Genomic DNA, 10,785 nt, shown 5'->3' with positions numbered 1-10,785 from the left:
TTACAATACCCTGAAAAAATAACATAATAAAAACAAAATGTACTTTAAAGTGTAAAATAATTCAAAATCACTCCAGCTATTTTCCCCCCATATTCCCACCATGCTTTATGGTGGGAATAACTGAAGGTGGGGACAAAACAAAACCCCACATTATTGTCTGTTCAAAGTTAAGAGTCCACAGCTACAATTTTACTGACTGTGCTCAAAACAACGTGATCATTGATAGATAGATCTTTATTTGCCATTTGTGCATTTACTAGCAGTTTATACACATTGGAATTCTTGTGTGGGCATCTCTCCTAGTCACAGGATAGAAGACAGAACAGTAATGATAGAAAAGCATTATAAGGTCTAAGAAAACAGTATGAGAACAATAAAAAAGTAAAAAAAAGGAAATATATGATATTTCCTTTAGTACTTCCTTTAGTGTGCTTACACATAAGCACACTAAAAAAGAATAAAAAATTTAAAAGATAAATTTCAGCACAGTACATGGTGTGGCACAATAGCAGCACAACAGTACAATCAGTGTGTCAAATGTAGGACCTGTATGCAACTTAGCAGCATTTCACATTTCTTAAGGATGAATGAATGAATTCATTGCACTTAATCTTCACTAAAACAAGAGTGTTAATAGATTAAACATCACTCTACAAACAAGAGCAAAAATAAATAGTAAGAATCAGTCAGTTAATTATTAATATTTTCTACAGTCTGATCATCATGTGGAGATTAGCCTCTCTCTCCTGCAGGGAGCAGGTTTTTATCACTGCACTCGTCGTGTCGCTCTTATTCCAAAACAAAATCTGCACTCTTCCTTTCTTCTGTCCATCAAGAGATAATCCACGGGCAACATTCAGCTGATGTCAAAACCATAAAAAGCGTGCTGTCCTCGCTTCTGCTCGCTAGAACCACCGGACTGAGAGGAGGTTCTGCTCAGTTGGAATCATGGAGACACTTTTGGACCGAGGCTGAACCGAGCCGAACCYCAAAGCTGCTGCCAGGGTGGAAAGTAGTTGTAGCTCTGGTTTAAAATGTTCATAGTTCTGTGTTCCCCCTCGGAAAACTTGTGCGTGACAACTTTGCACTTCGCTTCAACTCTGTTTCTGATGAAAAATTGAAAGTTCTGCCAAAATTCTTGCTAACTTGTTAGCGCAGCATGTTGTTGTGATCACGTGAGCTCTACAAGCAGGATCCAAGCTCTGCTGGATAGAAACACTGGAGCGGAGTCAGTGAACTGCTGGAACGGACTGCTAATATCGGAGCGCTTATATCGGATATTTTTTATGCAGGCCGATAAAATCCGGTACTCGTTTTTTGGCTGATATCGGACCGATATTCGATATCAATATCGGATCGGGACACCCCTATTTTTTTTCTGCTAATTTTATATTTTTTATACAACTTTCACTATCTGGGTGTTAACTACAACTTGTGGCTGCTACTTTTCGCTAATTTTTTTGCAAATTTTAGCTTATTTTTTCTTTTTCAGCTTTAGATCTGCTTCTTTCCGTTATTCTTCTGATGTTATCTACTTTTTGTGTTTTTTTCTGCTAATTTGTTCTATTTATGCTTCTTACACACGTTTTCAGCTATTTATATACAGCTATTTTAGCTTTTAGCGGTTTTCTGTTTTCAACTAGATTTGAGCTGCTTTTTACTGTTTTTTTGCAAAGCGAGTTTTTCTTTCTTTTTTTGCTTTCAGCTTTTCAAAGTGAGCTCACACTAAAACTTTTGCTATTAAATTTTTTCAGCTTATTTTTTCAGCACGAAGCATTCACACTAGCATTTTCGCAGGAAATGCAATTTCTCTAGTTCCGCTTGGAAAACCCATCCGAGAAAAATAAAAACCTGTTCTACAGAACAATATCAAATTACATTCTGTCCATCAAACACCCAGCCTCAGACTCCTGAGCTCACCTTATCCATCATCTTTTTGGTCTGTCCGTAGCGGATCTTGAGACGCCTGGCCTGGTAGTCGGTGCAGTTCGAGCAGGAGACCAGCTCTCTGAAGGCACCTGAGCCAGGAAACCAGGCTTCCAGGTCCAGCTTCTTACTGGCTGCGTGGTTTAAGGCACCTGCGGGGAGGACAACAAAGCACACCGTTAGCCTGATAACCTGATCTGGGTGTGAACAAAACATGTCTCAGGTTTCCGGGTCTTTACAGGCAGTAAAAACTGCGTGGTGTGAGAAATACCGGAGACGATGTTGACGATACGGTAAGGAATTCCCAGCGACTGGTAGAACTCCTCCGCCGTTCCGATCATCTCATCGAACATTTCCCAGGATTTACCGTCGTGTGGGGAGGCGTAGACGAACTGCTCTATCTGCAACACGGAAACACGAGGATCAGGTCCGAGAAATCGTAACAAAACATTCCTAAAACATGTGGAGGACAAAAAGCGAAACGAACGCGAGAGAAATACGCTGACCTTCTCGAACTGGTGAACCCTGAAGATCCCACGGGTGTCCCGCCCGTGGGAGCCCACTTCCTGTCTGAAGCAGGTGGAGAAGCCGGCGTAGCGGATCGGCAGGTCCTCGGGCTTCAGCCATTCTTCCCTCAGGAAGGCTGCGATCGGCTGCTCGGAGGTGGCGATGAGGTATTTCTCATCTATGGCGCTGTCGTCTGATTTCTCGCTGCTCTTACCGATCACCTGAAATAAATAAACACAAATAAGAGGACGTGGAGATCAGATTTTTTAGAAGTGTTTTTTTCTTCTTCTTCTTCAGGACAATTTTTATGCAGTTTCAAAAAAGAAAGAAAAATAACATCTATAAATGTAAGAAACTTGGCATAATCCACACAGTTTGGAAAAAAGAGCGCACGAAACACTTAATTTGGTTTAAAATAAAGACATTCTGACAAATAAGTATCTGTTTGTAACCTTACCTCAGCTTAGGAAGCAGAGGGTGTCGGTCTTTTCTGCTCACATTCAGCTATCGGAGCATGAAGCTAATGTTTACTCACAATGCTAATGCTACCCTTACTCTCTGGTGCTCAAGAGGTAGAGGAGCCAAATGTCTGGCTCACTGCTGCCAACTAGTGGTCAGAGGCTGAACTACAACATAAAAATGAAAGGCTGGCAGGAAAGTTGACATTTTAAAACTTAATAAAAAATCGATACAGGGCTTTAGAATAGCAATACAGTATCGGGAAATGAAATATCACGATATTTCAGTGTATCGATATTTTCTTACACCCCTACAGTCTGTGTTGTTAGCTGTAGCAAAGCTCTGTTCACATTCAGCCATTCCCCTTTGACATCACTTCCTGTTTCTTCACTTACAAATATCTCAACAACTCTTGGTCTCAGCAACGTGAATTTTTTTAACAGTGTGTTACCAATGTTAACTTTACAAAAACGCATTCATATTTATTACAAAAATTTGACGTCACGGACACTTTAAGTTTTGACAAGAAGTTACGGAAATCAGTAAACTGTTTGCAAACCTTATAAAGCTCTTCGTCAAACTGGCTGAGCTGGGCCACTTCCTGCATGACCTCTTTCCTCATGAAGAACGGCGTGTACAGCATGGTGTAGTGTTTGCTGTAGAGGATCCTCAAGGCGTAGTTGATCAGGGCCTGCTCCAGGAACACCAGAGGGCCCTGAACACAACCCGGACAAGAAGAAACAGCTGATTTCTAAACTTGCAGGTCATTTAATAAAGCATTAAATCCTCTCTTTTAGGCGTGTCTGTACAGTCTGTAGCAGGGGGGATGGGAAAACGCGGGCCTGTTTGTGCTCATCTGCAGCTGTGTTTAAATACTCACCTTTAGGAAATAGCCTCTGCTCCCAGCCACAACGGCTCCACGCTCTCCATCGAAACCATCGATCATGACCACCAGGTCAACGTGAGAGTATTTCTTCTGAGCGCTGCAGTCCCCCCAGGTACGCTCCACTTTGTTGTCTTCATCCTGACAAGACAGAAATAAACCTCATCACATGCATGATAAAATAAAAACATCAATTTGCTAACTCTTCAGTTTGTCACGAACCACTTACCTCATCATTGCTGATGGGTACAGACGGGTGCAGCAGGTTGCCGATCTCCCTCTGGTACTCGAACCTCTGCGCCTCCAGCTTTAGCCTCTCTGCGTCGGTTTTCTCCGCAGCTTCTTCCACAAGCAAACGCACTTTCTTGACCTGTGTAACTGTGAGGGCCTGTAGCAGCGAGGGGTGGAAAAAAACCCCATCAAGACACGATTAAAGGAGAAACAGCAGCATGCACCGGGTTCTGTTCCTCATACCGATAAAGTTTCTGCTGTTAGAACCTCCAGGTTCTGTGCTTCCTCTGGTACAGACTCATCGTCCCCAACTGGTTCCTTCCTCTGTAAAAACACGATTACTGCAGGTTAAAGATGCACAATTTGACAGTTTAAACTTGTTTTTTTTTTTTAATTCTGACCAGTGATGACATTATTCTTAATGCTAATAATATTCCTTTAAAAGATGTTTCACTTCTTAATTTAAAAGTTTGAAAGTGCTGACGCAGATCACAAGTCTTATACCGTCCTTGTGTTTGAATTGTCCAAAGCTCCCAACCTGTCACATACAATTAAAGAAGCCTTTTGGAAAAGCAAAATAAGACTTACGTTTAGACAATAAAAAGATTAAAAATCTACACTGACACAGCAAACATTGACTTTGGATCATTATCAGCTCTTTCATGTCCGTACCTTCATTTTCTCCCCGATGCTCTTGCTACAGAGATTCTTCAGTTTGTTCAGGTTGTCCGCAGTGAAGCGGCCTGTCAGGGGTTAAATTACATCTGTCAGTAAAGGTGCATCATGGGAGTAGTGTGTGTGTGTGGCTGAGCTACAGCTATTAACCTGGTGACAGCTGTCATCAGCAGCAGCTGGTTTATCTTGTAATAATAATAAAAACTTACAAAGAAATTATGGTTGCTAATGACATCACAAGGAGACTGATTAGTGTAAACACGTGGAAGCAGAATTAAAGTGTGTGTGGCTGCGCTGCAGGGCGAGGTTGATGCCGGCTGAGATTGCATCAGATTATTTGTATGATGTCAAGCTAACTTTTATTACCAAACTATATGTAATTGTCTGTAAATTAAAAACAATGTTTGGTGGACTGAATGACATGCTATTAAAAAGCAAAGAAATATGTACTAATATAAAAAAGTGCCACTTATTGATTGAGAGGATTTATTACTGTTTGGCTAAATTTGTGGTAGCTAGCTAAGCTAACATCGTTAGCATCACTGCGTGCTTCGCCAGCTTTTCTAAGCAACACTCAAATTAAAATCTAAATCAACGCTAAGTAGTGGCCTAATGACAACTAAAGCAACCTTGTAGTTTGAGGTTAAATATAAGTACAGCCTGGAGATGGACGTTAGGTCTTCCCTTGTGCTAACCTTAGCCTCATTAGCAATAGCGCTAACACCAGCTAGCCGCTAAGTCTCAAAACCACAGGGACGTAAAGGCTGGCTTACATTTTCTCCACTCTGTGTCCGCGGCGACCAGTTTATCGACCAGAGTTGCATCTTTAAACCTCTTCCTCTGAGTCTCACGGACGATTTCTGGGTCGCCGCCCTTGTCGGTACGAAATAAGTCCAAATCGAGAACCATCTTTGCACCACACCGCCGGTCAGAGAGACTGAATGAAACCACACGGGTGACGCCGCAACGCCGGGTTGCCAGGTTTTGTAACTCAAGTAAGAAATACGATTTTTCTTTTACCACGGTGCAAACATTTATTTGTGTTTATAATAAATATTTGTAATCCAAGTTTTATGCCGAATTAGAATTTCTAATGACGTTTTTTTTTTCAAATGAAACTGATAAAAATCTATACCAATACGAAAAAACAGATTTTATTATAATCTGGCAACTTTCATAACACCTGCAGTGTTGGTTTTAACAGACAAAACATGACTAATTTATGCCTTCATTCATGTAATTTTGATAGTTATTTCAAATTTGATAGTTATGTAAAATTTTTTAGTTATAATTATTATTTTTATTACACCGCTTCTGTTCCTAGAGCTTCAAATCACTTTTTTTTCCAGATACAGTTGATGTGTACTGAAAATATATTTTCTTCCGGTCCTGCAAAATTTGACAAAACTTGTTTTCTATATGCTTTAATAGATGCTTAATACACAAAGAAAAGTGTTTCATTAAAAAAAATGAAATTCTGTATATTACAATGCAATTTAAATATATCTGTGACCTCACTTTAGCATAAAAATACAGAAGCTAAGATATCTTCATTTTTAGACGACTGAAATGCATACAGATAAATGGCTGTAAACACAAAACTGTATTATTTTTGTAATTTGTTATTCTCAAAAAGTAATTTCACAGACTAACAACATAAAGTGTAAACATAGCAGCTTCTTACAAAACATAAATAACAAGACACTTTTTCAGAAAATGTTCTGTTGATATAAACTGGATGCAGAAAGTGTGTTATACACAAGTCGTAGTGCATAGTTACATATATTTAGGAGCTAATGTTTTCTCAGCTGACAACACCCATGATGATGTGGATTAAATATCTCCTCAGTCACTCGGTCTTTTTGCCCTCATGACCATCCCAGCCTCATGGATCGCCCTCTGCAGAGCAGCTCCTGCAGGTACAGAAGCAAACCCCTCCTCTGTGATGTGGTTTATCTTCAGGTAACTCCCCGGTCTGTGCAGGGCCATTCCATGGAGGTGAGAGAAGAGCAGCGGTAGGTCCCTCGTCAGCTTGTAGTGAGACACCAGCCTCAGCTCGGTGGGGATGTCCATTTCCTCGGAGTACTCAAAAACAGCCGCCATGTACCTGGACAAGTCCCGGCCCCTGGCTTTGGTACGTCCCACCTCTTCTCCAATAAGCCGGACGACTGCCTCGGAAATGTGGGAATGTGACCGCAAACCCGCCGCCTCCTCCTCCTCGTCGTCTTCTTCGTTGTTCCCTGGCTCTACGGGGTCACGACGTGTGCCGAACCCCTGAGAGCACATCACCAGGATGAAGTCGCTGTCCCGGATCTGTCGGCAGTGCCAGGCCATGCTGCCCTCCTCAGCGATGCTCAGAGAGTCCCAAAGGTCCAGGCACACCTGAGAAGAAATACAAGGAGAAGAATCATGACAAAAAGATGTGCAGTAATTTATCTAAACTCGTATTAATCACAATCAGGAAAGCATGGACTCGACTTCGGAACAAGCAGCAGACAATGGATTAATGAATCTCATAAAACACTCAGTATGGTTTGTTAATTTTGCAGAAACGACAATAATAAAAAGATGTAGTGTGCACGGTACCTGAGTTGCCATGTGCTGCTGTATGAAGGCTGCTAAATGCACGACAGCGTTAACGTGACACGGCTCGTCGCAGCTGCTGTAGCAAATCAGAAGACGTGGAGGAGTCAGCCGGGCTCTGGGCAATGACATCACTTCCTCTTTAGTCTCATTCTCTTCCTGCAGCCTAATAACTTCTACATGAAAGAGCAGCAATGCAAGGTTAGGCATTCAAACTAACATAAATCAAAGAATTAGTGACCAGGAAAAGTCAGCTTTTAGCTTAGTTACATGATGTGTTTTCACCTGGTTTTATTTCAAGATTCTTCCTGTGCGTCTTGGACTTCAGACGAATGAGAGCAGCCAGTGAGAGTCCAAGTATGAAGACCACAACTAGACACAGTGGGACCACCATGGCCAGGGAGGCGGGGTCGGAGGCATCCTCTGAGGGTGGAGGATCTGTAATGAGATGATGAAGCGAGTGATGTGTGTTACATATAACTCATTTTCCCAAGAAAACCATCAGGACATTAACTCGTTATCTCAAGAAAACATTCATCGTATTTTTGTGATAACAACATAATTAACTCGTTATGTCAAGAAAACACTCATCGTTACTTCATGATAACGACATAATTAACTCGTTATCTCGAGAAAACGCTCGTGTTTTTGTGATAACGACAGAAATAATTTGTTATCTCGAGAAAACGCTCGTGTTTTTGTGATAATGACAATTAGCTCGTTATCTCAAGAAAATGCTCATCGCATTTTTGTGATAACGACAAAATTAACCCGTTATCTCTAGAAAACGCTCATTGTCTTTTTGTGATAATGACAATATCTCGTTATCTCGAGAAAACGCTCATGTTTTTGTTATAATGACATAATTAGCTCGTTATCTCGAGAAAACGCTCATCGCATTTTTGTGATAACGACATGATTAACTCGTTATCTCTAGAAAACGCTCATTTTGTTTTTGTGATTACATAATTAACTCATTATCGAGAAAATGCTCATCGTATTTTTGTGATAACGACATAATTAACTCGTTATCTCTAGAAAACGCTCATTGTGTTTTTGTGATAATGACATTATCTCGTTATCGAGAAAACGCTCGTGTTTTTGTGATGACTTAATTAACTCGTTATCGATAAAATGCTCATCGTATTTTTGTGATAACGACATAATTAACTCATTATCTCTAGAAAACGCTCATTGTGTTTTTGTGATAATGACATTATCTCGTTAGAGAAAACGCTCGTGTTTTTGTGATGACTTAATTAACTCGTTATCGCGGGAAAACGCTCAGTGTTTTTGTGATAACGACATAATTAACTCATTATCTCAAGAAAACGCTCATCGTATTTTTGTGATAACGACATAATTAGGTTATCTCGAGAAAACTCTCATCATGTTTTTGTGATAATGACATAATTAACTCGTTATCTCAAGAAAACGCTCATCGTATTTTTGTGATAATGACATAATTAACTCATTATCTCGAGAAAACGCACATCATGTTTTTGTGATAATGACATAATTAACTCGTTACCTCAAGAAAACACTCATCATATTTTTATGATAACAACATAACTCATCGCGAAAACGCTCATTGTAGTTTCGTGATAACGACATATTTAACTCATTATCTCGAAATCCAACCTAATTAATCCACATATATACCCCCATATAGATTACACCGTCATACTCATTTATACAATCCCATATATAGTGTTACGGTATCTGATAATTTTTGTACTCAAGTACTAAAAGTACTAATATTGATTTAAAATGAGCAATTAGATTTTCAGAAATGACTTTTATTAGGAGGTGACCTCCCCAAAACATGCAGAAATTAGTATATATTAAAATTATTAATTGGTTAAATTTATGATGCACTAGTCCAGCTGTTTCAGTTTAAATACATAGAAAACACTCATTGTTTTTTTGTGACGACATAATAAACTTTTTATCATGAGAAAATTCTCATCGTAATTTCATGTCATTTTGTATGTCGTTATCACTAGAAAACCATGGAAAAAAATTTCTGCGGAAAATGTCCACTCTTGGCTTCCATAGACAGCCACCACTTGTTTGTGGATAAACTGAAAGCAATGTCTTTTAAGTTGATTCAACATGCAGGTGGAAAATCAGTCGTTTCTTAAACAACTGGATTTTGCACATCATCACCGCTAACTTTTATTAAACAGAACAATTCATTTCATGCAGTCTTGAAGAAAGGCGTGTCTGACATGTCATCATCTTCATGCTAACTCATAGGAGACTGCACATTATTAGGAACGCAGTTTTAAGGTTCTTTCATGTTGACACGTGTTTCCTGTGTTTTTCCATGTCCTCTGTAGTGGGCACAGCTAACCAAAATATTACCTTCAATAACCTTTAATCAGCCACACATATTACTTTGCTTCGCTAATGCACAATACACAGACAAAAAAATTGGTGGAAACCGCCAATATTAACGTCCACCAATGCTCTACATCTCTGTTCCTCTCCACAAGCTGGCACAGACGGTTCCCTCTTGATGTCTTCAACACAGATTTCAAACCAAACCTGAATCTGTAATGTAACAACGTGAGTGAACACATCTCAAAATGGTTCATAAATCACAGATCAAAGCCTTCACATCGCGTTCAGGGGTGAGCTTTTAGAAAATAATTTGTTTGAGCAGAGCCAAGAGGCGGAGCCAGAACTGACAGCACGGGAGAAGAAAAATAAAAAGTGAGGATGATGTCACCATGTGACCCATCATCACCTGCTTGCACAAGGTACTGCGTGGCTCAGCATATGGTTGCTACCTGTTAAAGACCATTTCTTTGTGTTTGTTTAGTTTGAAGTGCAACATGTTCAAAAATCATTAGCAGAATATAAAATTAACTGTAATTTATATTGGTGGAAGTGGAGTCTGTTACTTTTTAATAATAATAGCGTAAGTGCTGAATAGAAAAGTCAGCACTGTGCTCACTAATGCATGACTCTTGGCAGCAGTCACAACTGACAAACGGACGTTATTTACAGTCATAACGTCACTTTCTGTTTTTGTAGCAAAAGGTGAACAGCTTGGAAACTTCCACGATTAATCAGTAGGGGTGTAAGAAAATATCGATACACTGAAATATCGCGATATTTCATTTCCCGATACTGTATCGATATTCTAAAGCCCTGTATTAATTTTTATTAACGTTTAAAACGTCAACATTCCTGCCAGCCATTCATTTTTATGTTGTAGTTCAGCCTCTGACCACTAGTTGGCAGCAGTGAGCCAGCCACTTGGCTCCTCTACCTCTTGAGCGCCAGAGAGTAAGGGTAGCATTAGCATTGTAAGTAAACATTAGCTTCATGCTCCGATAGCTGAATCTGAGCAGAAAAGACCGACACCCTCTGCCTTCTAAGCTGAGGTAAGGTTACAAACAGTTACTTATTTATCAGAATGTCTGTATTTTAAGACAAATTAAGTGTCTTGTGTGCTCTTTTTTCCAACTGTAGTCAGCTTTCACGTTATGCATATAGCCATGCGTCTATCT

General features: G+C 39.9%; 2 protein-coding genes across 2 annotated transcripts in view; both read right to left on the bottom strand.

The window, feature by feature from the left end:
• Window positions 1-1,920: 1,920 nt before the first annotated feature.
• Window positions 1,921-5,602, bottom strand: sars1 (seryl-tRNA synthetase 1; the record flags this gene model as incomplete). The annotated part of the gene is given in 9 exon segments (XM_014021755.1): window positions 1,921-2,078; window positions 2,198-2,327; window positions 2,433-2,654; window positions 3,452-3,607; window positions 3,773-3,916; window positions 4,005-4,163; window positions 4,250-4,330; window positions 4,679-4,749; window positions 5,455-5,602. Coding segments are annotated over 9 exon segments (1,257 nt in total), but the record flags the coding sequence as incomplete, so codon positions are not given.
• A 487-nt stretch (window positions 5,603-6,089) lies between these two features.
• The window catches only part of si:ch211-207e14.4 (interleukin-17 receptor D), a gene marked incomplete in the record, with an annotated part of 16,041 nt that continues 11,345 nt past the window's right edge, over window positions 6,090-10,785 (bottom strand). The window contains 3 exon segments of the mRNA XM_014021754.1: window positions 6,090-7,063; window positions 7,268-7,440; window positions 7,550-7,702. Coding sequence (XP_013877208.1) covers window positions 6,527-7,063; window positions 7,268-7,440; window positions 7,550-7,702 — 863 coding nt within the window.

Source organism: Austrofundulus limnaeus, unplaced genomic scaffold (assembly GCF_001266775.1).
Source record: "Austrofundulus limnaeus strain Quisiro unplaced genomic scaffold, Austrofundulus_limnaeus-1.0 Scaffold304, whole genome shotgun sequence".
Taxonomy (NCBI): domain Eukaryota; kingdom Metazoa; phylum Chordata; class Actinopteri; order Cyprinodontiformes; family Rivulidae; genus Austrofundulus; species Austrofundulus limnaeus.
Note: the sequence above shows the minus strand (reverse complement) of the source record. Positions and strands in the feature narration are given on the sequence as shown.